The sequence below is a fragment of the Trichomycterus rosablanca genome, chromosome 11 (genome assembly GCF_030014385.1).
Source record: "Trichomycterus rosablanca isolate fTriRos1 chromosome 11, fTriRos1.hap1, whole genome shotgun sequence".
NCBI classification, from domain to species: Eukaryota; Metazoa; Chordata; class Actinopteri; order Siluriformes; family Trichomycteridae; genus Trichomycterus; species Trichomycterus rosablanca.
This window is the reverse complement of record NC_085998.1, coordinates 31,739,292-31,766,031: the sequence shown is the minus strand read 5'-3', so window position 1 is coordinate 31,766,031 and position 26,740 is coordinate 31,739,292. Positions and strand designations below refer to the sequence as shown.

At 41.9% G+C, this 26,740-nt stretch overlaps 1 protein-coding gene across 1 annotated transcript; it reads right to left on the bottom strand.

Annotated features, from left to right (window-relative positions):
• Positions 1–1,571: 1,571 nt before the first annotated feature.
• On the bottom strand, positions 1,572–26,740 carry tango6 (transport and golgi organization 6 homolog (Drosophila)). Its single transcript, XM_063004180.1, has 18 exons — positions 26,653–26,740; positions 24,391–25,028; positions 24,115–24,228; positions 23,899–24,031; positions 22,683–22,789; positions 21,096–21,258; positions 20,780–20,853; positions 20,283–20,395; positions 20,038–20,208; positions 19,706–19,832; positions 19,201–19,395; positions 18,755–18,886; positions 17,946–18,545; positions 17,258–17,315; positions 16,388–16,546; positions 13,462–13,613; positions 12,372–12,485; positions 1,572–1,917 (listed from the first exon to the last, which is right to left on the bottom strand). Exons 1-18 carry the CDS (start codon positions 26,702–26,704, stop codon positions 1,741–1,743), a joined length of 3,279 nt encoding a protein of 1,092 aa, XP_062860250.1. The 5' UTR covers positions 26,705–26,740; the 3' UTR covers positions 1,572–1,740.

Sequence of the window (26,740 nt, the reverse complement as noted above, 5' to 3'; positions counted from 1 at the left end):
CAGGACCCCCATAGGACCACCACGGAGTAGGTATTATTTAGGTGGTGGATGATTCTCAGCACTGCAGTGACACTGACATGGTGGTGTGTTAGTGTGTGTTGTGCTGGTATTAGTGGATAAGACACAGCAGTGCTGCTGGGGTTTTAAAATGCCGTGTCCACTCACTGTCCACTCTATTAGACAATCCTACCTAGTTGGTCCACCTTGTAGATGTAAAGTCAGAGACGATCGCTCATCTATTGCAGCTGTTTGAGTTGGTCATCTTCTAGACCATCAGTGGTCACAAGACGCTGCCCACGGGGCACTGTTGGCTGGATATTTTTGGTTGGTGGACTATTCTCAGTCCAGCAGTGACAGTGAGGTGTTTATAAACTCCATCAGAGCTGCTGTGTCTGATCCACTCATACCAGCACAACACACAATAAAACACCACCACCATGTCATTGTTACTACAGTGCTGAGAATGATCCACCACCTAAATAATACCTACTCTGTGGTGGTCCTGACCATTGAAGAACAGGGTGAAAGCAGGCTAAAAAAGCATGTAGAGAAACAGATGGACTACAGTCAGTAATTGTAGAACTACAAAGTGCTCCTATATTTTAAGTGAAGCTGATAAAATTGACAGTGAGTGTAGAATTAAGGAGGTGGTTTTAATGTTATGGCTGATCGGTGTATATCAGCACATATACTGTTCAGTGTAAAGATACTTTCTGCTTCACATGTTGGAGGTGGTGTGTGCTGGCCTGAGGTCTTCCTCTTTCAGAGAAGGTGGGGACAATGCAAAAAAATGCAAAAAGCACAATAATAAATGGATGGGAAACATACACATTATTAGAACATGTTGGAAACATTATTATTATTATTTACTGGAATAAAAATAAAGACTTGAAATAAAAGTATGCTCATTGAAAAACATACCAAAGGAAAAACATCTGAAAAAGTAGTTTTTATTGCATAGCAGCTGGGCATCTGGGAAACAAATTCCTCCCATTGCTTTCAATTGAACTTGATACAAAAATGTGTTAAACATTTTTCAAAATATTCCATGAGTTTTGAATGCCAAAGGAGGAATGCAATTATGCCCAGATATGGAAAAGCTGAGCAACAAAGAGCAGAATGTCTTTACCAGTAACCAATTCATAGCTAATTAAATTGCCACACAGATCCAGAATCTAAGCACATTTCGTGCCTCTACTCATTGTTCCTCACCTATTAAAAGCATGACAGTAGGTGAAATGGTCAATATAAATCTAAATAAAGTAAGGTTAAACAGTGAGAAAATGTGTCATGCCTTGTGATGGATGGGTTCCCTATTTAGGGTGTATTCATGCCTTGTGCCAAGTGTTTCAGTTGATAGTTGGCTATAGTTGGTGATGTCATAACCTTTCTATATGTGGCACTAGAGATGGGGACAAATATGCAGCATCACTGCTGTAATGAAGAGTGCTGACCTAGAATGTGTTTGCAGATGGAGACAAATCCCACCATGCTCTGCTTTATTCTGCCTGCCTCGTGACCTCTGTGTACAATGACGAAAAGCTGAGAAATAAGAATACGACAGGTCTACCTTGGTTATAAGTGATTGGATCTTTTTTTACTGAAGGTCAGGACTGCATGTAGTACACCCACTATGCAACATCACACACACTCTCATTTCTATCACAATCTGTGATTGTAACTAGAATGCAGAAGATGAGAACTCTATGAGAGAGCTGTCGTCTGTGGGGCTGTACAGACTCAAGGCAGGACCACGATCTTCTTTTCTAATTTCTGCTGAGGAAATATGAATCTCCTCATGATATCATCAAGTTCTTCTAGAGCAAGCTGAGCATGGAGTACAGCCACTTGGTCCGAGTCGAAGCGCACCACCCACTTCAATGCCCTATAGAGCTCCAAAAGGATATCTCCTAGAACCTGTACAGAAAGAGCGAGAGGGAAAATGAGACCATACAGGTAAAACAGGTGTTCTACAGTTTTCTGTTTCATAACTGGAAGACAAGACGACAGAAAGAAGAGCAAACAGACACCATTGAGCAATTTGCTTTTTCTGCTGCTTTAAAGTAGTGACTGTCAGTGTACTGAGCTCATCTGCTTAGCCATTTCCTTAGTTACTGCAACAGCTGCGCCCAGACACAAAGCCACTACTGCGATTTCCCACAGTCCAGGGCTTCATGACTGTTCTGATTTTAATTTGACAAACCAACATGGCAGTGTTTTCAAATAGTCTGGCCAAACATGCGGTCATGAGTACAGATTACATAAATACCATGGCAATGGGCAAGGTGGTAATTAAGGTGGTGAGTGATGCTATAAAAGTGGGGCAAAAGACACTGCTACAGCAGACAGACTGGGCTCTGGAAGGGTCAGAGGGTGAGCACTGGTCTGTTTGGAGAGCAAGTGCTTTAAGTGTAAACTGGCTTACTAAGGAAACCAAAACCCCTGAACTGAGTGAAACTATATATATATATATATACAGGTATATACAGTGTATCACAAAAGTGAGTACACCCCTCACATTTCTGCAAATATTTCATTATATCTTTTCATGGGACAACACTATAGACATGAAACTTGGATATAACTTAGAGTAGTCAGTGTACAGCTTGTATAGCAGTGTAGATTTACTGTCTTCTGAAAATAACTCAACACACAGCCATTAATGTCTAAATGGCTGGCAACATAAGTGAGTACACCCCACAGTGAACATGTCCAAATTGTGCCCAAAGTGTCAATATTTTGTGTGACCACCATTATTATCCAGCACTGCCTTAACCCTCCTGGTCATGGAATTCACCAGAGCTGCACAGGTTGCTACTGGAATCCTCTTCCACTCCTCCATGATGACATCACGGAGCTGGTGGATGTTAGACACCTTGAACTCCTCCACCTTCCACTTGAGGATGCGCCACAGATACAGTTGTCTTGGTACTTCTCACCAGGGCGCCGCCACACATGCTGGACACCATCTGAGCCAAACAAGTTTATCTTGGTCTCGTCAGACAACAGGGCATTCCAGTAATCCATGTTCTTGGACTGCTTGTCTTCAGCAAACTGTTTGCGGGCTTTCTTGTGCGTCAGCTTCCTTCTGGGATGACGACCATGCAGACCGAGTTGATGCAGTGTGCGGCGTATGGTCTGAGCACTGACAGGCTGACCTCCCACGTCTTCAACCTCTGCAGCAATGCTGGCAGCACTCGTGTCTATTTTTTAAAGCCAACCTCTGGATATGACGCCGAACACGTGGACTCGACTTCTTTGGTCGACCCTGGCGAAGCCTGTTCCGAGTGGAACCCGTCCTGGAAAACCGCTGTATGACCTTGGCCACCATGCTGTAGCTCAGTTTCAGGGTGTTAGCAATCTTCTTATAGCCCAGGCCATCTTTGTGGAGAGCAACAATTCTATTTCTCACATCCTCAAAGAGTTCTTTGCCATGAGGTGCCATGTTGAATATCCAGTGGCCAGTATGAGAGAATTGTACCCAAAACACCAAATTTAACAGCCCTGCTCCCCATTTACACCTGGGACCTTGACACATGACACCAGGGAGGGACAACGACACATTTGGGCACAATTTGGACATGTTCACTGTGGGGTGTACTCACTTATGTTGCCAGCTATTTAGACATTAATGGCTGTGTGTTGAGTTATTTTCAGAAGACAGTAAATCTACACTGCTATACAAGCTGTACACTGACTACTCTAAGTTATATCCAAGTTTCATGTCTATAGTGTTGTCCCATGAAAAGATATAATGAAATATTTGCAGAAATGTGAGGGGCGTACTCACTTTTGTGATACACTGTATACAGGTCCTTCTCAAAAAATTAGCATATTGTGATAAAGTTCATTATTTTCCATAATGTAATGATAAAAATTAAACTTTCATATATTTTAGATTCATTGCACACCAACTGAAATATTTCAGGTCTTTTATTGTTTTAATACTGATGATTTTGGCATACAGCTCATGAAAACCCAAAATTCCTATCTCAAAAAATTAGCATATTTCATCCGACCAATAAAAGAAAAGTGTTTTTAATACAAAAAAAGTCAACCTTCAAATAATTATGTTCAGTTATGCACTCAATACTTGGTCGGGAATCCTTTTGCAGAAATGACTGCTTCAATGCGGCGTGGCATGGAGGCAATCAGCCTGTGGCACTGCTGAGGTGTTATGGAGGCCCAGGATGCTTCGATAGCGGCCTTAAGCTCATCCAGAGTGTTGGGTCTTGTGTCTCTCAACTTTCTCTTCACAATATCCCACAGATTCTCTATGGGGTTCAGGTCAGGAGAGTTGGCAGGCCAATTGAGCACAGTAATACCATGGTCAGTAAACCATTCACCAGTGGTTTTGGCACTGTGAGCAGGTGCCAGGTCGTGCTGAAAAATGAAATCTTCATCTCCATAAAGCTTTTCAGCAGATGGAAGCATGAAGTGCTCCAAAATCTCCTGATAGCTAGCTGCATTGACCCTGCCCTTGATAAAACACAGTGGACCAACACCAGCAGCTGACATGGCACCCCAGACCATCACTGACTGTGGGTACTTGACACTGGACTTCAGGCATTTTGGCATTTCCTTCTCCCCAGTCTTCCTCCAGACTCTGGCACCTTGATTTCCGAAAACAGTACTTTGGACCACTGAGCAACAGTCCAGTGCTGCTTCTCTGTAGCCCAGGTCAGGCGCTTCTGCCGCTGTTTCTGGTTCAAAAGTGGCTTGACCTGGGGAATGCGGCACCTGTAGCCCATTTCCTGCACACGCCTGTGCACGGTGGCTCTGGATGTTTCTACTCCAGACTCAGTCCACTGCTTCCGCAGGTCCCCCAAGGTCTGGAATCGGCCCTTCTCCACAATCTTCCTCAGGGTCCGGTCACCTCTTCTCGTTGTGCAGCGTTTTCTGCCACACTTTTTCCTTCCCACAGACTTCCCACTGAGGTGCCTTGATACAGCACTCTGGGAACAGCCTATTCGTTCAGAAATTTATTTCTGTGTCTTACCCTCTTGCTTGAGGGTGTCAATGATGGCCTTCTGGACAGCAGTCAGGTCGGCAGTCTTACCCATGATTGCGGTTTTGAGTAATGAACCAGGCTGGGAGTTTTTAAAAGCCTCAGGAATCTTTTGCAGGTGTTTAGAGTTAATTCGTTGATTCAGATGATTAGGTTAATAGCTCGTTTAGAGAACCTTTTCATGATATGCTAATTTTTTGAGATAGGAATTTTGGGTTTTCATGAGCTGTATGCCAAAATCATCAGTATCAAAACAATAAAAGACCTGAAATATTTCAGTTGGTGTGCAATGAATCTAAAATATATGAAAGTTTAATTTTTATCATTACATTATGGAAAATAATGAACTTTATCACAATATGCTAATTTTTTGAGAAGGACCTGTGTATATATATATATATATATATATATATATATATATATATATATATATATATATACAGTGTATCACAAAAGTGAGTACACCCCTCACATTTCTGCAGATATTTAAGTATATCTTTTCATGGGACAACACTGACAAAATGACACTTTGACACAATGAAAAGTAGTCTGTGTGCAGCTTATATAACAGTGTAAATTTATTCTTCCCTCAAAATAACTCAATATACAGCCATTAATGTCTAAACCACCGGCAACAAAAGTGAGTACACCCCTTAGTGAAAGTTCCTGAAGTGTCAATATTTTGTGTGGCCACCATTATTTCCCAGAACTGCCTTAACTCTCCTGGGCATGGAGTTTACCAGAGCTTCACAGGTTGCCACTGGAATGCTTTTCCACTCCTCCATGACGACATCACGGAGCTGGCGGATATTAGAGACTTTGCGCTCCTCCACCTTCCGCTTGAGGATGCCCCAAAGATGTTCTATTGGGTTTAGGTCTGGAGACATGCTTGGCCAGACATCACCTTTACCCTCAGCCTCTTCAATAAAGCAGTGGTCGTCTTAAAGGTGTGTTTGGGGTCATTATCATGCTGGAACACTGCCCTGCGACCCAGTTTCCGGAGGGAGGGGATCATGCTCTGCTTCAGTATTTCACAGTACATATTGGAGTTCATGTGTCCCTCAATGAAATGTAACTCCCCAACACCTGCTGCACTCATGCAGCCCCAGACCATGGCATTCCCACCACCATGCTTGACTGTAGGCATGACACACTTATCTTTGTACTCCTCACCTGATTGCCGCCACACATGCTTGAGACCATCTGAACCAAACAAATTAATCTTGGTCTCATCAGACCATAGGACATGGTTCCAGTAATCCATGTCCTTTGTTGACATGTCTTCAGCAAACTGTTTGCGGGCCTTCTTGTGTAGAGACTTCAGAAGAGGCTTCCTTCTGGGGTGACAGCCATGCAGACCAATTTGATGTAGTGTGCGGCGTATGGTCTGAGCACTGACAGGCTGACCCCCCACCTTTTCAATCTCTGCAGCAATGCTGACAGCACTCCTGCGCCTATCTTTCAAAGACAGCAGTTGGATGTGATGCTGAGCACGTGCACTCAGCTTCTTTGGACGACCAACGCGAGGTCTGTTCTGAGTGGACCCTGCTCTTTTAAAACGCTGGATGACCTTGGCCACTGTGCTGCAGCTCAGTTTCAGGGTGTTGGCAATCTTCTTGTAGCCTTGGCCATCTTCATGTAGCGCAACAATTCGTCTTTTAAGATCCTCAGAGAGTTCTTTGTCATGAGGTGCCATGTTGGAACTTTCAGTGACCAGTATGAGAGAGTGTGAGAGCTGTACTACTAAATTGAACACACCTGCTCCCTATGCACACCTGAGACCTAGTAACACTAACGAGTCACATGACATTTTGGAGGGAAAATGACCAGCAGTGCTCAATTTGGACATTTAGGGGTGTAGTCTCTTAGGGGTGTACTCACTTTTGTTGCCGGTGGTTTAGACATTAATGGCTGTATATTGAGTTATTTTGAGGGAAGAATAAATTTACACTGTTATATAAGCTGCACACAGACTACTTTTCATTGTGTCAAAGTGTCATTTTGTCAGTGTTGTCCCATGAAAAGATATCTTAAATATCTGCAGAAATGTGAGGGGTGTACTCACTTTTGTGATACACTGTATGTATATATATACAGTGTATCACAAAAGTGAGTACACCCCTCACATTTCTGCAAATATTTTATTATATCTTTTCATGGGACAACACTATAGAAATAAAACTTGGATATAACTTAGAGTAGTCAGTGTACAACTTGTATAGCAGTGTAGATTTACTGTCTTCTGAAAATAACTCAACACACAGCCATTAATGTCTAAATGGCTGGCAACATAAGTGAGTACACCCCACAGTGAACATGTCCAAATTGTGCCCAAAGTGTCAATATTTTGTGTGACCACCATTATTATCCAGCACTGCCTTAACCCTCCTGGGCATGGAATTCACCAGAGCTGCACAGGTTGCTACTGGAATCCTCTTCCACTCCTCCATGATGACATCACGGAGCTGGTGGATGTTAGACACCTTGAACTACTCCACCATCCACTTGAGGATGTGCCACAGGTGCTCAATTGGGTTTAGTCCATCATCTTTACCTTCAGCTTCCTCAGCAAGGCAGTTGTCATCTTGGAGGTTGTGTTTGGGGTCGTTATCCTGTTGGAAAACTGCCATGAGGCCCAGTTTTCGAAGGGAGGGGATCATGCTCTGCTTCAGAATGTCACAGTACATGTTGGAATTCATGTTTCCCTCAATGAACTGCAGCTCCCCAGTGCCAGCAACACTCATGCAGCCCAAGACCATGATGCTACCACCACCATGCTTGACTGTAGGCAAGTTGTCTTGGAACTTCTCACCAGGGCGCCGCCACACATGCTGGACACCATCTGAGCCAAACAAGTTTATCTTAGTCTCGTCAGACCACAGGGCATTCCAGTAATCCATGTTCTTGGACTGCTTGTCTTCAGCAAACTGTTTGCGGGCTTTCTTGTGCGTCAGCTTCCTTCTGGGATGACGACCATGCAGACCGAGTTGATGCAGTGTGCGGCGTATGGTCTGAGCACTGACAGGCTGACCTCCCACGTCTTCAACCTCTGCAGCAATGCTGGCAGCACTCAAGTGTCTATTTTTTAAAGCCAACCTCTGGATATGACGCCGAACACGTGGACTCAACTTCTTTGGTCGACCCTGGCGAAGCCTGTTCCGAGTGGAACCTGTCCTGGAAAACCGCTGTATGACCTTGGCCACCATGCTGTAGCTCAGTTTCAGGGTGTTAGCAATCTTCTTATAGCCCAGGCCATCTTTGTGGAGAGCAACAATTCTATTTCTCACATCCTCAGAGAGTTCTTTGCCATGAGGTGCCATGTTGAATATCCAGTGGCCACTATGAGAGAATTGTACCCAAAACACCAAATTTAACAGCCCTGCTCCCCATTTACACCTGGGACCTTGACACATGACACCAGGGAGGGACAACGACACATTTGGGCACAATTTGGACATGTTCACTGTGGGGTGTACTCACTTATGTTGCCAGCCATTTAGACATTAATGGCTGTGTGTTGAGTTATTTTCAGAAGACAGTAAATCTACACTGCTATACAAGTTGTACACTGACTACTCTAAGTTATATCCAAGTTTCATGTCTATAGTGTTGTCCCATGAAAAGATATAATGAAATATTTGCAGAAATGTGAGGGGTGTACTCACTTTTGTGATACACTGTATATATATATATATATATATGTATATATATATATATATATATATATATATATATACAGTGTATCACAAAAGTGAGTACACCCCTCACATTTCTGCAGATATTTAAGTATATCTTTTCATGGGACAACACTGACAAAATGACACTTTGACACAATGAAAAGTAGTCTGTGTGCAGCTTATATAACAGTGTAAATTTATTCTTCCCTCAAAATAACTCAATATACAGCCATTAATGTCTAAACCACCGGCAACAAAAGTGAGTACACCCCTTAGTGAAAGTTCCTGAAGTGTCAATATTTTGTGTGGCCACCATTATTTCCCAGAACTGCCTTAACTCTCCTGGGCATGGAGTTTACCAGAGCTTCACAGGTTGCCACTGGAATGCTTTTCCACTCCTCCATGACGACATCACGGAGCTGGCGGATATTCGAGACTTTGCGCTCCTCCACCTTCCGCTTGATGATGCCCCAAAGATGTTCTATTGGGTTTAGGTCTGGAGACATGCTTGGCCAGTCCATCACCTTTACCCTCAGCCTCTTCAATAAAGCAGTGGTCGTCTTAGAGGTGTGTTTGGGGTCATTATCATGCTGGAACACTGCCCTGCGACCCAGTTTCCGGAGGGAGGGGATCATGCTCTGCTTCAGTATTTCACAGTACATATTGGAGTTCATGTGTCCCTCAATGAAATGTAACTCCCCAACACCTGCTGCACTCATGCAGCCCCAGACCATGGCATTCCCACCACCATGCTTGACTGTAGGCATGACACACTTATCTTTGTACTCCTCACCTGATTGCCGCCACACATGCTTGAGACCATCTGAACCAAACAAATTAATCTTGGTCTCATCAGACCATAGGACATGGTTCCAGTAATCCATGTCCTTTGTTGACATGTCTTCAGCAAACTGTTTGCGGGCTTTCTTGTGTAGAGACTTCAGAAGAGGCTTCCTTCTGGGGTGACAGCCATGCAGACCAATTTGATGTAGTGTGCAGCGTATGGTCTGAGCACTGACAGGCTGACCCCCCACCTTTTCAATCTCTGCAGCAATGCTGACAGCACTCCTGCGCCTATCTTTCAAAGACAGCAGTTGGATGTGACGCTGAGCACGTGCACTCAGCTTCTTTGGACGACCGACGCGAGGTCTGTTCTGAGTGGACCCTGCTCTTTTAAAATGCTGGATGATCTTGGCCACTGTGCTGCAGCTCAGTTTCAGGGTGTTGGCCATCTTCATGTAGCGCAACAATTCGTCTTTTAAGATCCTCAGAGAGTTCTTTGCCATGAGGTGCCATGTTGGAACTTTCAGTGACCAGTATGAGAGAGTGTGAGAGCTGTACTACTAAATTGAACACACCTGCTCCCTATGCACACCTGAGACCTAGTAACACTAACAAATCACATGACATTTTGGAGGGAAAATGAAAAGCAGTGCTCAATTTGGACATTTAGGGGTGTAGTCTCTTAGGGGTGTACTCACTTTTGTTGCCGGTGGTTTAGACATTAATGGCTGTATATTGAGTTATTTTGAGGGAAGAATAAATTTACACTGTTATATAAGCTGCACACAGACTACTTTTCATTGTGTCAAAGTGTCATTTTGTCAGTGTTGTCCCATGAAAAGATATACTTAAATATCTGCAGAAATGTGAGGGGTGTACTCACTTTTGTGATACACTGTATATATATATATATATATAGTTTATGCATTTTCTCCCTTTTACTCCCTTTTAGGGTGTCCAATCGCCCAATGGCGTCATGCTTCCTCTCCACCATTGCTGATCCCCGCTCTGATTGAGGAGAACAAAGCTAACCTACACCTACACCCCCTCCGACACGTGGGCAGCAGCCGTATGCATCCTCTCACCTACACTTTGACGAGTGCAATGCGGATCAGCACTGTGTATGGAGAGTCACACCCTCACAGCACTCTTTTCCCAGCTCTGTGCAGGCGCCATCAATCAGCCAGCAGAGGTCATAACTGCATTAGTTATGAGAGAGTCCCAATCGTTGTTCATGTATTCGAGATCCCAGCTGTGTTTTATGTGATTTGATGTATATAATGTCAGCACACAGCTAACAGGTTAGCTTAAGTGTTTTTAGTCAAACTCTCAGACCTGTCCATGTACTTTATCGTTCTCTAAATATTTTAACATTATATGCGATGGCTTACATTTGTAGAACCTAAAACAAACTGGACGGTGGCCTATTTTATATTTACCATCCCACTGGTTCTTTTGTTGAGTTCAGGAAGCCTTTACCACTACCCACTCTACACTACGGTTTATGGCACTAAACTGTCACTCACAAACCCTTTCTCTAGCGTGGGATCTTTTCCCTACATAAATTAGACTTTTACCTCCTTTTAAAAAGAGAAAGAGTGGTCTTTAATCACAGGTGAATGCTTAACTACTACCTCGTCACAAGAGCACTAAGACAAGTTACGACAAAAGGTACATCAAAGCTGACAAACCTGAACACAAATTGTTACTGAGCTTCGTCATTAGCTCTGCTTTTAACAACAGCAAGTGTATTCATTACACTAAGAGTAAAAGTGCTTTCAATTGCATAGAAAAAGGCTATTTCATTTCCCTGGTTTAGTACAGGCTTAAACATATGTACATATAGAGATGAATAGAGAATAGAGATGCTCTGTAAGGTTAAAGGTTCTTACAGTTTGTACTCGGTCATACTTAAGAGCAGCTTTATCATGTATGTGGTTTTTTGGTTTTTAATAGTTTTTCAAACTGTTCTTTACTTTTCAAGGAAGGTTTGATTGACACACTTGGCGGGTGCTACACGAAGAAAAAGCCCTTTCTTCAAAATTGCCACCTTAAAGCTTAAAGTGAGCTGCTGATCACACAGAAAAAGAAAATAAAAACAGGAAAAGGGTTTGAATGCTAAGCCTCAAAGTCCACTACAATGTAAAGGTCACTTTATTGTGGATAGTGTCCTTCATGTTTCAACAGCTTCTAATTCACAGCAGATTAATTGTGGTTCTTGGGTTACATCCTATCATCTGGATAAATTGTCTCTAGATAAAGAATAACAGTTTGTATTTTCATCAAGACCCTGGCAAGAAACCACTGTTTCATATATAGATTTTAGATAGATACTAGCCTTTTTATATGGTCATACCAACCATAGTCCATGAGTTCATTATTAAACTGTATTATTTGCATGTTTAATTTAAGATATAGGATATAATCAGTCCCTGTTTTTCCTTCTGACAGTAGTGACTGAATACTGTTCGAGTAATTGAGGGTTAAATTCCCTGCTCAGCCAACTTGTCAGTGGTAGGGATTAAACTGGCAACCTTCTAATTACTAGTCCAATACCTTAACCTTTGAGCTATCAACACTCAAGCAAGTAGTGTGTGTAGCATACTGGTGGCTTTATAAAGTGATTACCCACGGGAACCACAGCAATCACAGCTAAGGACAATTAGAGACAAACTGCCTTACTCAGTACAGACCGGATGAGGGAACAGTTAATGATAGCCCATTAAAAACTGCCTGCCCCATCCAAACTGCAACAGCTGCCTGCTAAACATCCCCGTAATCCATGTGTGCTAGACACAGGTGTGAAAGCCACCAGCGCACCAACACTTTCATGCTCAGTTAAACACGATACGACATTTAAAGACTGATCACACTCATTCTCGCATTCCCACAATTATACCCACCTGAGTGGTTTTATCACTGAGACCCTTCAGCAGAAGAACAATGACGTGGACTGCGGCTCTGCGCACCTCTGCCTCTTTTTCAGTTTTTATTAGGGCTGTGAGACACGTGCTCAGCTGCAGAATAAAACAAATATACAGGGTTTAGAATCAGCAGTGATGCAATGCTGTGCTCAATGTTGATGCACTGCTCAGTCGATCCATGATTAAACAGGTCTCTCAAGCACACGTGCACACACATACACGCACACATAGATGAAAGTAGTCTGTGGCAGGACATTTCTCATGAATACACAGCCCTGTTAGTTACATTGACAGAGCTGCTTATTCATGAAGATCTCTGAGGTGCCCCACCACTCAGCTCAACCTCAGAAAGGCAGGCAAAACAACTACTTGGAGACCTGAGGCCATATGTATGAAGATTGTGTGAACATCAAATTACGCTACACCAACAATACTATTTCTAAATAAGAATGTGTATCATGTTGCATACTCTTATTACGTTGTACAAATACTGTGGAGAAGAACAGCAGTTACTGACAATTTGTGCATTCTTACTATATACTTTTGCAGCTAGAGCAAATCTATTCAGACATTTCGGAAAAAGACAAATTCTTAGATTTAAATCACATTAGAAACACTTAAGAATGTGTAACAGTATGCCATCGTGGTTGGTGGGTGGGTGCAGTTGGTGGGTGGGGGGGTTTGTCTTGGCTTGAAGAATCATATGTCAGCATGGGTTTAATGATAAGAATTATTATTGGGCTATTAAGGTAAGTTATAACTGGCTACAATTATAAAAAACAGGCAAATCAGGTATACGGGCCAGAATGATGGTTAATATCATTTAATCCAATTAAATGATATTAACGTCTAAATCAAAGCCTTAAGCCGTATGCTGTAGAGAGACCTGAAACAATCAGTTTATGACCAAAATAAATATCTTTGCCCCCAAATAAATACCATTAGAATTATCTTCATAAAATTATAATGACCTCTTTATAACAATGTTATAAAAATCCATATATCAACAGTTTAATTAATCTAACAAGTCAATGAGAGTACTGAGGTGTGATGAGAAATTGGTCATTACCTCATATGCCAGGGGGCCAAGGGAAAAATTGAGGCGCTGGGACAGCTCTCCCAAGTTGGAAAGGCAGCTAGAACGGATGCTGCTGTCCTCGTCCCGTGTGCCACTCAGAAACACCCCAATTAGAGGATGCCCATAGTGTGGTGCCAGGTCACCTGTCATAGAAAAGAGACATGTTTAGTCATTTACAACTACTAGTATTTATTTAGTCTGTAGACCGATATTTTTGCTGAGAAATCTATGGCCAGTACCAGAACCCACACCTTTAGACTGACAGTCTACAGAGCTACCCACTGTACCAAACCATGTATTACACTCCAAACCCTGCAAATAACCAGTATCTTTTTCTTCTTCTTTTCCTTGGCCTTTTGTCCCGTTCGGTTGCGGGGTCGGCTCTCGGCGGATCATGATCCGCGCATCGATTTGGCACAATTTTTACGCCGGATGCCCTTCCTGACACAACCCTCCCTATTTTATCCGGGCTTGGGACCGGCACTACAATGTTTGTGCATCTAGCGGCTAGGTATCTATAGGACAATTCAGTGTTTCCAATTAGCCTGGGGGCATGTTTCTGGACTGTGGGAGGAAACCGGAACACCCGGAGGAAACCCACGCGGACACGGGGAGAACATGCAAACTCCGCACAGAAAGGACCCGGACCGCCCCACCTGGGGATCGAACCCAGGACCTTCTTGTTGTGAGGCGACAGTGCTACCCACTAAGCCACCGTGCCGCCCGCAAATAACCAGTATAACCTGGTTAATATAAATGTTTGGGCTTTGTTACATTCAATACTGCCTTCTTATTTTATACATAATATTATGTAACATGTAGAAAGCCCATATTAAGTGGATTTTTTAATTAAAAAAACATTTTTCACAGTTTAGTTTATCACTTGCACCCTTACTGTCAAAAGGATGCATTAAATCAAACATTCGCATATTACAACACCTTTTCTTTCATATTGTGTATTAAGCGAATGAGCACAGACTTGTTGTATGCACTCTAACCCACCAGTGCTGAAATCTCCAACTCAAATCTCAGCTTTGCTATCAGCTGGCTGGGAGCCTACACACACACACACAATTGGCTGTGTCTGAAGGGAAGCAACAATGGCTGAAACAGGATTCCTTATCGCTTGTATAAGTGTCGCCTCTGCTGACGCCAGGCTAAAAATTGTTCAGGCTCTAAAGCAATGATTACTCTTCCAATCTCTTCATATTTGTGTGAAATCCCAGAATGACTCAGACACATTCCAAAATTATGAGCAATGGACTAAATGGCACTTCTTGGGTCTTTTCCAAACACTGTAGCAAATCAGACATGGTACCTTTTTTTTTTTTTTTTTTTTTTTTAACTAAAAAGCTTTGTTTTCTTGCACAAAAATAGCAGGTGGTGCATAAACTGCCCTTGTTTTGTCACAGTCGTAACCTGGCAAAACCACAAAGCTTCCTGCATTAGAACACACTTAGCTCTGCTGAAACCTTCCAGAACTGTTATGCAAAAAAGTTATAAAGTTTGTATTTAAATAAATACAAGCTATTTAAAATATTTTACCAAAAATACAAAGTCATTTTGACTGCCATCATCTGTCTATATCTTTCCATCAGTCAAATGTCTACATAACAATCCTAATTTAGCCGAATTAACATAGTAAATTTAATAAAAAGCCATGTATTGCATTTAGCTGAAAATATACTGAAACTGTATGAGTACAGGTAAGTACAAAACCCTAAATTATTGCTCCCCAGGGATGTCATGCCAGGAACAATGGAGCTTGAAGTGTGAAATTAGAGAGTGTGAGACAGATTAGAAAGCTGTGTGTTGCTGGTGCAGTGTGAGGGAACTGATGAGGGCATTGACTGTGTGTGTTTTTGGGCAGGGAGTAAAGCAGCTGTTGGACTCTTTGAGAGCAGGTTCTGTTGCATGTGAAAAGCAATGTCAAAATGAGACAATCCAGGCCGGGACTGAATAATGCAGGCACAAAATTACGCCAGGTTTGTGTCAAGAACATGGCACTACCCACATCTGACAGACAGAAAAAGAATAAAGAAGAATAGAAATAAAATAACAGAGGAGGACTTGTATGTTTTCTCATAGCTTATACCAATAATTATTCAAGGAGGCAGAGAACATATTCGTGGTGATAATTGCTAGCCATGTACAGTCACAGCGGGATTTTGCAGGCTTGTGTGTGTATGTGCGTATGAGGAGGGGGCTTTTCTCTTCATGCACTGTCCCAATTTGCATATTCTCAATTCCCTCGATGACCTCTGGCGGCCTTCCCCTATGCTTGTGAAGCTGTGAGCATCTTTTACATCAACCAGCAAAAGAGGACCACGCCAGATCTTCTGCCGCTCGTGCTGGTACACCAACCAGACAGTAGGAGACGATATAGCAATGGTTATAGCAATGGTAATGAGGGGGCAATGGTAACGAATCTCATTCAACATTATGATAATTAGATGGTAACTTATTCACATCTAAAATGATATCCAATTACAGTGCTCTATTCTAAATTATTTCATTTTTCATTTTATTTTCATCCTGGACTGACACCAATCCTTCGAAGGGCCTTTAGCAACCACAGACACAGCCAATCAAATCAAAACATAGACGCCTGTTCAGCCATTATCACTGTTAGGATTTGAACCCTAGATGCCAGCGGTAGTGTGCTAGCCTAATTTATTGCTCTGCCACCCGAGTGCCCTGCATTAGAACATAATAACTAATAACTAAGCTTAAGATAAAATAAAAAATCCATCAGATTCTATTGACTGCAAAACTGATGATTAGAAGATATCTACTGTATATCAAATGAGAAAAATTAATTACAAACAAATTCTTAATTACAAATATGCTCAAATGTTAGATTAAAAATGAAAGATAAAGATACTAGGCTCACAGATCAGACCCATACAGTACTTACCCATTGCCCTACTGGCTCTCATCAAAGCCTCTCCCACTTTGAGGCGCATCTCCAGAGATTGGCTGCTACTGGTGGAAGCTCCACTCGGTCCTGCCTGATATTCAACCAACAGTCTCTTCAGGATCTGCTCAGGGTACGAATCTGCCAGCAGAGCCAGGCCTGCACAAAGAAAGAAAAAAAACAACGAAATATAAAGGCAAAATAAAGGGTTAATATAGGGCACAGCAGGAAGTCTGGAGGCTGCGAAGCCAGATGGGTCCATGTAGAAGGTGGATTGGGTACTATGAATTGCCCTAGGTGTGAATTAGTGAGTTACTGAGTGTGTGTTTCCCTGCAAGGCATTGGCACCCTTTCCAAGATGCATGCTGGTGTGTTATAGCTCAAATATCCACAAACCGGTCCAGGATTTTGTTTAAATTAGTGAATGAGACAATTGTTTTGTTTAACCTTGTAACAAATGACCAGGTTAAAACTGAATCTAATACAACAAATATCCCAGGCATAATATTGCAGTCAGATGCAAAGTAATAGTGGCAAGATTATGAAGAATCCAAGAGCCTCAAACCAACGTACCAATTTATAGTATTTTTTTTTTTTAGTAAAGTAATAATTTAGAGGTGGAATATTGTTTCTTTGCTAACCATACATTTTCTTAACCATATTTTTCCTACACCATTATTTTTGCCCTAACTGGATGTAAAAACAAGCCACACCATCGAACCAAAGTAGAGCAACATTTACATAAGACCAAAACCACTATTCACCATAATATGCCTTTATAGGCACTTGTTATAATTTTACTAATCTCTATTTAACACAACCAATTTCAACTACCCCAGTTTGAACACCCACAATGATTGGACACCATACCTTGAATAGCAGAGAGGTAAACGAATGAGTCCTCATGCTCCAAATTCTCCAGAAAAAGCTGAAAAAGCAGAAAAAAGCATCACCAAAAGTGTACCACACAATTAAACGTGAACACATCAGTATTTCATTCTTCTTACTATTGCAAGTCAGGTGGAAATAGCTGAAAAACACACTGAAACAAAAAATAGACGTGAACACAGCAAGTGTACTCACGGGTTAAACATGACCTGCAGCTATAAGTTCACCTTATAACCACTGGAGCCAAAATCTTATACTTTAAATAAAATAATTTCCTTTCATCTGATTACACTTTGTGCCCAAATGTAAGTGGACACCCTAAATATTTAGGTGTTTCAGCTACACCATGCTATCGACTTTTTTTGGCAACTTCTTGGGAAGACCAATTTCTGTTCTGGCATGACTGTACCCCAGTGCACAAACCAACCTCTATAAAGACAAGTTTGGTGTGGGGGAACTCCAGTGGCCTGCACAGAGCCCAGACCTCATTCCCACTAAACACCTTTGGGATAATTCTTTTCGGCTGAATGACTGCAAATTCCTATACAGACAAACTTAAGTCTTGTAAAAGCCTTCCCAGCAATGCAGTTATCCATATGTCTATGGTTATTAAACTGAATGACCAAAACTTTAATGCATTTATTACTATAGACTCAAAACCTAGACTTACCGCCAGCAGCTTTTCGCGAGCTTCTAGTGCCTCTTTATCACCTTCTTTCACAGCCTGGGTGAGCACCCGCAATGCCACTGCCCGGGTGGGCACGTCTGGGTCACATGCCTCTAGCAGCAAATCAGAGAACGGCATTCTGGCAGCGGAAGCACCGGAGACTGGCTTGTTTGTGCTTATATTACCAGGTGCCTGCATGGACGATCCAGTTTTAACATTTCCATGCTGAGAGTCTTTAATTTTAGTTCTGGTAGCAAAAGAATCAGGGCTAGATGCCAGGGCACCTGAACTAGGGGTAGAGGGAATCCTGGGTGACTGCTGATTACTGTGAGGTCTGTCAACATTCGAAGTAGCTTTAGATCCTACTGGGGTTCTACTGGGTGGAACAGGATTGCATTTGCTCTGGCCGGTCAGCCGATTTTGTATTTGGCTGTAGCGCTGGGCTGTGTTGGACGAAGAGCCAAGGTGATAAGCCCCATGTGTTGCAATGGTAGCCCGCAGATCCAAGGCCAGCTCTTGGATTGCTGGGTCTGGGTGCTGCTGGGAAACCTGTTCCAGAGGAGATAGAAGTCTGCCCATGGCGGAGTAGTCCTCTGGTGTAAGCTGAAAAGAGACATAAACACTGATCTAATCAAAAAGTCTACTTCATTTATAAAGTACAAACCCCATTATATTATATTAGTAATTAGACATTTTATTATATTATATTAGTAAGTAAACATATTATTAAAACAGACTGTGACAAATTGTGAGTAGCGCAAAATGTAGTTTGTATAAAATATATACAATATATAAAATATACATCAATGTACCTGGGCTCCTGACAGCAGAGTAGCCACTAGTCCCATCCCCGTACTGAGAGTCTGACTCTCAACTGTTTTCCCTGAACCATGTTCCAGAGTCACACATACCCTCTGAAGCATGGTCTCTATAAATCTCACCACCTGGATAAAAAGATCAAACAAATAAAAAACAAAAACAAATAAGAAGTCAGTTTATTGTGAATATAACTTAAAGTTTAAAGTGATGCAACATTAAAGTAGAGCATGTTTAGCCTTCAATTTCTACGAAGTATTTTCAATTTGAGACTGGATGTTCTAGGTTTACATTCAACTATTAAGGTAGCTGTGCTGTGTATTGTAGCTTGCATTGACTCTATGATTCAATTTATAAGTGTAATTCAATGACTGCCATGAAATTAAGCACACTTTCCTATGAATTTAGTAGGGCCTTAGCAATGACCAGAGCAGTCACACACCTGGGTGGTCTTGTGAAGCAGTAGTGTGTGTGGTAGCCCCTCACACATCAGAGCCAGCGTCTGTAGAAGAGCCAGCCTCTGACCACAGCCACTCACAGAGCCCATTAGGTGCTGCTCCAGCTCCAGCAGTGTCATAGAGGATGTGTTTACTTCTGTCTCTGGCTTCTGCTGCTCTCCTGCCATGTCTGTCAGATCCTACAAAGTGTAGAAGAGAAGAACTGATTCAGATATCAAGACGAAGGCAGACAGCATCACGTATTACTACCACCTAAATATTGAAGTGACTACTTGAAATAGAACTAAGTATTTATATATAGTTTAATGGTTCAAGGTAAATAAAGACCTGGTGCACAAGATGTGACAAAACAAATCCACACATTCCATAATTTTGGTAGAATATGTTTCAAACCCTGGCACTCAAGCTGCACAGCAGTAAATTACACTAGCCCACTACTGCAGGGATCCATGGTTCGAATCTCCTGTTGTCGGGTCTTCTAAAAGGTACCTGCAGGAGCAAGAGGAAGAAATCTCCAGGCAGGTCACTGTCCTTCATCTCAGCCAGCAGCTGTACGAGACACTCCACTCTCCACTGCTCCCCTGATACCTTCTCATACAGAGCATCATCCTCATCGCTAATTACACAGGACAGAAAGAGAGATGAAGCAAGATTAAGTCACACATACAGTCAAAAAATGCATTTATGTACATTGCATATGTTGCCTTGCATAGATGCAAATTCTAGCCATTAGTGTGTTTTTAACAGGTGAAGTTATGAACACAGTCTTTGTTTATTTAATCTTGTTTCTTGAATTAGCATTAATTGTGTGTGTCAGTCACCTGACTGGATCTCGTCGGGTAAGCCTGACCCCTCCTTCACTACCCGGTGAGAACTGGAACACAGACGCGACACCACCTTGCTGCAGGACACACAGCTCTTTGAGCAGTGAAAGTGCTGATGAGGGATCTGAATGAGCCAGGTACCATAAAAGGATCTCCTGGCATGGGGTGCTAAAAAGCACAGTTAGCATAGTTAGTTAAGGTATTAATGTTTCCATGTTCTCATAAAGCAGGTATTTACTAACCGTAGGTGAGAAACATTTTGTTTGGTGAAACAAAACAGGTTGAAGACTGTTGGAATTACACCCCTCAGAGCGCTCAGGAGCAGTCCTGATGGGCTGTTACCCACCACGCAGATCTAGGAGGAGTAAAACGTGTTGTTAAAATGACAGCTAGCAAATTTGGGCACAGCTATTTGAATACCAGGATGCAGACTTTGAAAGGTACAGACTGGCAGAGGACAAAAACGACTCTCCACTGACTGGAATGACCTGAAACTTATGTCTCATGTCACTCGGCAAGCATGAAATGACATCAAGTGACTTAAAAAAGAACGGCAATCAGCAGCTGGGATAAAATTCATACCAAGTATGGCTAAAACAGGCTCAGGGTCAGGGCTGAAGTTGTGCAAGCTAGAAAAAAAACCCATCATAACTGAAAAGCAAAAAAAGAGCCAGGCTGGTGGTCTGATGGTTTGCAAAGGACCACAACGATGTCATGTCTAGTTTACATATGTACTTACTTTATACACATCCTCCAAACAGCGGCCTAGCTCAGACTCCGCCACCACATCCTCTCCTGTAACATGGGTCGTATCTGAAATACATCAAACCAAACATATTTCTATATACTATAAGTCTAGTATTCGAAAACAGCAACTCCAGTGTAGGTTTACCCCCCATCCCCCTTCTCGAAACACCAGCCAACAACACCCACCCCAACCCCCACCTTTAATGATGCAGCTCTCTAAGTTAAGCGTCAGCAGGTCTCACGGGGCATTTTTACAGCACAGTGATCTATGTATTTTCAATAATCTAGTCGATAAACGGCACACGGACCTGTCACTGATGCACACCGCTGGAGTGGAAAAAGAAGAGGAGAAAGCAGGAAGCGCTGGGCGAATTCAGGCTGATCCTGCACCAAGGTGAGCGCCACCCTGGTGGCCACACGCTGGAACTGCTGTGCTGTTACTTTGTCCTTAAAATGGAAAAGGTCCAGCACCTAAAAAAGAAGAAGTTGATTAGTTCCTCTACAAAGCACTGCAATAATAGCCAATTATAAAAATGTAATCCTAACTATCTGTGAAGTATTCACTTTGAGGTTTACCCATAGGTAGGGCACCACTAAAATGTGCTTAATTTCACTTCATTTTCAAAAATCACCGTTTTCACAAAATTTTCAAGAAAAGTGCCACATTTTACGGCAGTCATTAAATTATATTCATAAATTGAGTGATAGAATAAATGGAAGCTGCGATACACAGCACAGTCTACCTTAATAGATAAATGTAAACATAGTTAACCCTGCTGTTATGTTTACGGGTCAAATTAACCCGTCTTAATGTTTTAAAATCTAAAAAGATATAGTTAAAAGTATTTTTTGGTATGAAACATTGATTTCACTTATTAACCCTTTGATGCACAACCTGGGTCAAAAGTGACCCAACTGAGTTTTTATTTTCTACATCTTTGCAATAAATTAATTTCGTCATTCAAGCTTCCATGAATTCCTCAATCAACTTGTTTTTGATCATCACAAATCCTTATTTCAGTTTTATATTTTTTACTTTTTTTTTATAAAAATAATTTTTGTATGACTACCCTTCTAATGCACAACATGGGTCAAAAATGACCCTTATGTATTTACTATGGAATTTGACAGGAACTACTGACATTTGTAAGTGTTTGTAGTCAAAAACATATTTACTGATCTTTTGAAAGACAACCAAAGATTAGGCTCTTGAATCTTGAATATGTCCAATACTATTTGCTTGCTAGCTGTTTACATATTCTAGTATAGATAGCTTTTATTAGCTAAGACAGTAAATACATGAATAACTGACTAATGTGCATATGAAAATATTCTTGAATGGATGAATATGGGTCATTTTTGACCCATGTTGTGCATTAGAAGGGGTTTGCTTAGCTTGTGCATCAAAGGGTTAAGCCAAAAAGGAGTTAGTAATGAGATATAAACAATGATTATTGGGATTTTTTGGTTTCTTGGATAATTAAACATGCCCTGGGTCAAATTGACGAGAAACAAACATAACAGGAGGGTTAAATGTAAAGGCTCTGTCTCAAATGCGAAAAATCTTCCCCAGCGTCCACAGAATTGGTTGGGAGTTTTCCAAACTCAGTTACCTGAATAGTGTTTTAACTGTTTTACAATTCAACAACTTGGACATTTTGACTAAGCGCTTGCAAAGTCAATTTTTGTAAGATTGTTTACATCGCCTCATAGTGCGAATTAACCAGTAAACGTGAAGCTCTTGAACGCTGCGCGAATGAAAACTGTTAAGTCGCTAAACACAAACCTTGAATTTCACAGAAAATTACATATTACACGAGAAACTGAAATTAGCCCAGTTTCTTTAAAAAAATGGAACATCCTTTTTGGTCTGAGCAGACAGAACCTGTCTTTACCTGTGGACACACTTGACTGTAGTAGTTTTCAGCCGAGAGTGATTGTTGAGGGCAAGTTGAGAGGATCTTGGCCACAGCATCACATTTTCTCCAGTCCGAGTCTCCACCTAGTGGCCAAAACATTGAAGTGACAGCAAAATCAGTTTTTAAACAGGTAGTGCTCAAATGTTTTTGTTCTTGTGCTTACAAATTTAATGGAAATAGGAAATAAGTGTATTGTATGTCTTTCGTGTATTGTATTCATTCAGTCAGTGTCTGTTTAACCACTGCTTTATCCTGGTCAGGGTCATGGTGAGTACAATTAACTGGGCGAAAAGTAAGAAACACCCTGTATTGGTCGCCACTTCATTACAAAGCAAACACACACACACATACAGTCGCAGCTAGGGCAATTTTGTATCTTCAATTAACCTGACTGCATGTCTTTGGACTGTGGGAGGAAACCAGAGTATCCGGAGAAAAGCCACACAGACACGAGGAGAACACGCAAACTCCACACAGAAAGGACCCAGATCGCTTCATCTGGGAACTGAACCCAGGACCTTCTTGCTGTGAGACAGTGCTCCCCACCGAGCCACCATGCCACCCATGTCTTAATAATTTACTGTAAAATAGCATACTGGTTTGTTCATATCATTCCATTTACTAAAGATCAAAAACTTACGTAACTACCCCCTAAACCCAACAATTGGTTGTGCCTTTGACATCACTGTAAACAAATTTTGCTAAAATGTTTAAAATTTGGCTACACTGGAGTGTTTTCAAGCATGAACTGTCCATTTTGCCACAGCATCTCAATGAGATTAAAGTTAGGACTTTGACTTCGGCCACTTCAAAATTTCTTTTCGGCTATTCAGAGGTGGATTTGCTTGTGTGCTTTGGATACATTGTCCTGCTGCATAACCTAACTGAACTTGAGCTCTATGTCACAAACTGATGGGCAGACGTTCTTCTTCAGGATTTTCTGATAGAGAGCAGAATTCATGGTTGCATGCAAAGCAGCCCCAGACCATTTTGTGAGCTCCTAGATGAGTTGTCTATGTGCTCTTAGTGAAATTGTATCATGATTCAGAGCTGATTGGGATTTTAAGATCATAGCAATTACTGAATGAATACCAGAACAACCATGGATGCAGAAGTGCAACACCACAACCCCTTAAACACCGTCATTACAATCTTTACAGCTCTTCAAGCAACTCTACATCAACATCCCTACCTCCAGATCCCTCTAGGATGGCTCTGACCACGGCCTGGACCCCGTGTGGGTGCATCAGCCTTTCAGACAGCAGCTGGCCGCAAAGACGTCTCAACCAGGGAGGAGCCTGAGTCAGTTTAGAGCCTGAAGGTGCCTGAAGACGTACACAGCAGAAAAAAAAATTAATGAGACACATACCAGAGAACAAAGAATAAAGAAATAAATAGATGTGCAAACCTTGGGTCCTCCCTGAAGAAGCAGAAGCTCCTTAATAACAATTGGTTGATAAACTCTTCCCAGAAGTCGATGAAGGGCTTGTCTGCATGTCTTACGCTCCTCTGCAGTGAGTCCCTGCATTTAAAATCATAATGGACAAAATGGTCATTTATTAGTTCTGGGTTGTGAGAGTGTTTACAGCCACAATTTTCGGGCCCCACTTTATCCTACTGTTCTTTACTGTGATGCTAGTGGTCAACAAGTACATCAGATACATAAAACATAAGATGACAACACCTTATTCTCAGTGCTATCTCCTTCTGGACGATGGTGCCGAAAACCTAACTGGCAAAGTGACGCCATCAGGTCACCCAGGTGACGTGTGAAAACCAGAGTAGCCAGGGACGACACCTCAGCCACCTCGAGTAAAACAGTTGTAGTGACAAGAAGCCGGCGATCACAGGGTGGGGCCACATCACGATTCACAGCACTTTCCACAGCTGCCCCAAAAGCAGATCGGAGTGCCAGGCTCAGCCCTACACCGGGTGTCATATATGGACAAAGACCAAGCGTCACAAGAAACTGCAGCACTGTGCCTAGTGTCTTCTGCTGGGCCACACTTAGTATATCTGGAGATAACGGTGGAGCTGTATCCGAGACACGGGTATTTGGAACAGTCTGTGGCTCTTGGTCGAAGGCCTTCCGGAGTTTGGTCAAATGGCGGGACAAGCAGAGCAGCAGGAGAAGGCATTCCTGAACAAAGCTCCAGGTTGGATCCTCAGTGTGGGTGCAATACCATAGCACCTCCCTTCGAACCTCCTCCAGTAAACAACTTGCCTCCTTTAGGTCTCCGCCATCTAACATTTGCTTCAGTTCATGACGATTATTTTGAAGGGCAGACACAAGCACTTCCTGCTGTGTCGCTTGTGTGGCATCTAAATGGAAATAAACAGAAAAAAGATGATTTGTAAATGGTCTGTTAGCATGTTTTAAATTCATACCAAGAAATGAAGTTGTACAACATTATTGATTGTTGTAAATATACGCTAAGTACCACATTTAGTAACTGTCCCCCAATAAACAGGTTATGAGGTAACAGAAGATGTTATCATGATTGAGTATAAAATTACCATTACTTAAATGCTCAGTTGTTTACTTTAATTGTTGGCCGTAATTTGCAAAAAACTGTGTGCTTAAATAGTCCAACATTGTAAGAATACTGTTTTTAATGCATGACTGCAATGAATGTTGGAATTTTGCATAACAATAATCAATATCATGATTACAAATTAAGAAAATTCACAATTCAGAGAAATATTTCTGCGTAAAGGGCGAGACGGATGCCTGTGACCTTTGATCACTCAGAGGGCACCGTTTAAAAAAAACAAAAACATATCCACATAGGCTTAAACATGTCCGGAAATTCTTGTCAGTAAGAATTCGATGCTGCATCAACATGCAGGTTAAGATGCAGAGGGCATCTATCAACAACATCCAAAAACACTGCTACATGAGCTGCTATATGTGCCATTTTTAGGAAAATCCCTGCTTTTTCTGTAACAAAATGTCAAGCCACATGATTTTGAATGGATATAAATGTCATTTTTATGCATAATCACCAATGGCAAAGAAGTAATAACATGTTTTTACTTTATTAGTACTTTTTTCTTTTCAAAAAGTCATAGTAAATCCTAAACTGAAATCTCTTATTCCCAAATGTAGCCAGACACCTCTGTGTCTCATCGACCTGTGGCCAGGTGCATCCGGTTTGCTTTAATTATCTTTATAATAAGAAATGAAGTCCAGAATTCAACTCCACTGAAAATTGTTTGGAAACGGCAAATTCATGAGGCGCTCAGGGGGCACAGAGGTAAAGACTGGGCTGGGCGCCTACATGAACAACAACTGGCTGTTGTTCATACAGGGAGGGAGCCGGATAGGGACCTCATAACTGATGCAATTACAACCTCTGCTGGCTGATTGATGGCACCTGCCAGGAATAATGTGTTGATCAGGGTGTGGCTCTCCGTACACAAAGCTGAGCCGCATATGAACTCGCCTCGTTCAGGTAAAAAGATGCAGTCGGCTACTGCATACGTGTCGGAGGGGGCATGTGGCAGTCTCGCGCTCCTAAATCAGGGCGGGGATCGTCTGTGATCGAATTGTGGCAATGCATACTATAATAGTATAGTATACTATATATATATATATATATAGTTGAATAGTCTTTGTACTTTTGTAACTGAATACAAGTCAAGGATTCACAATAATTGTTTTATGGACAGTTTTCGTATGTCAGCCTTCTGACTGCATTTATCTGTAACAAGTGTTTACACACACGACATCCAATCAGAAACGAGAATTTTCTACACAATTCTGCACAATTCAGTTACCTGAAGCAGTCGAAATTAAAAAACACTTATGACATCTGCTCTGTTAGAGCTGAACCCACTACAACACTGTCACCATGGCAAAGCAAAAAACTTAACACCATCAACATAATATAATGATCATTGGTGCAGCGTTCACATTCAGTGTAAGTTATTCAGAGTTACTCACTGCGGAGAGGTTTAGTGAGAACGCTCAGTGCTGTAAGAATTTCTGTAGTCATGTTTATTAACACCCAAAGCACGTTCTAACAACGTCG

Coding starts and splice junctions, on each gene's coding strand:
- tango6 (XM_063004180.1), bottom strand. CDS start 26,704: ATGACTACAGAAATTCTTACAGCACTGAGCGTTCTCACTAAACCTCTC. Junction 20,396..20,779: donor GTTTGGAGGATGTGTATAAA/GTAAGTACATAT, acceptor TACTCCTCCTAG/ATCTGCGTGGTGGGTAACAG. Junction 13,614..16,387: donor GAGAGCCAGTAGGGCAATGG/GTAAGTACTGTA, acceptor TTTCTATGACAG/GTGACCTGGCACCACACTAT.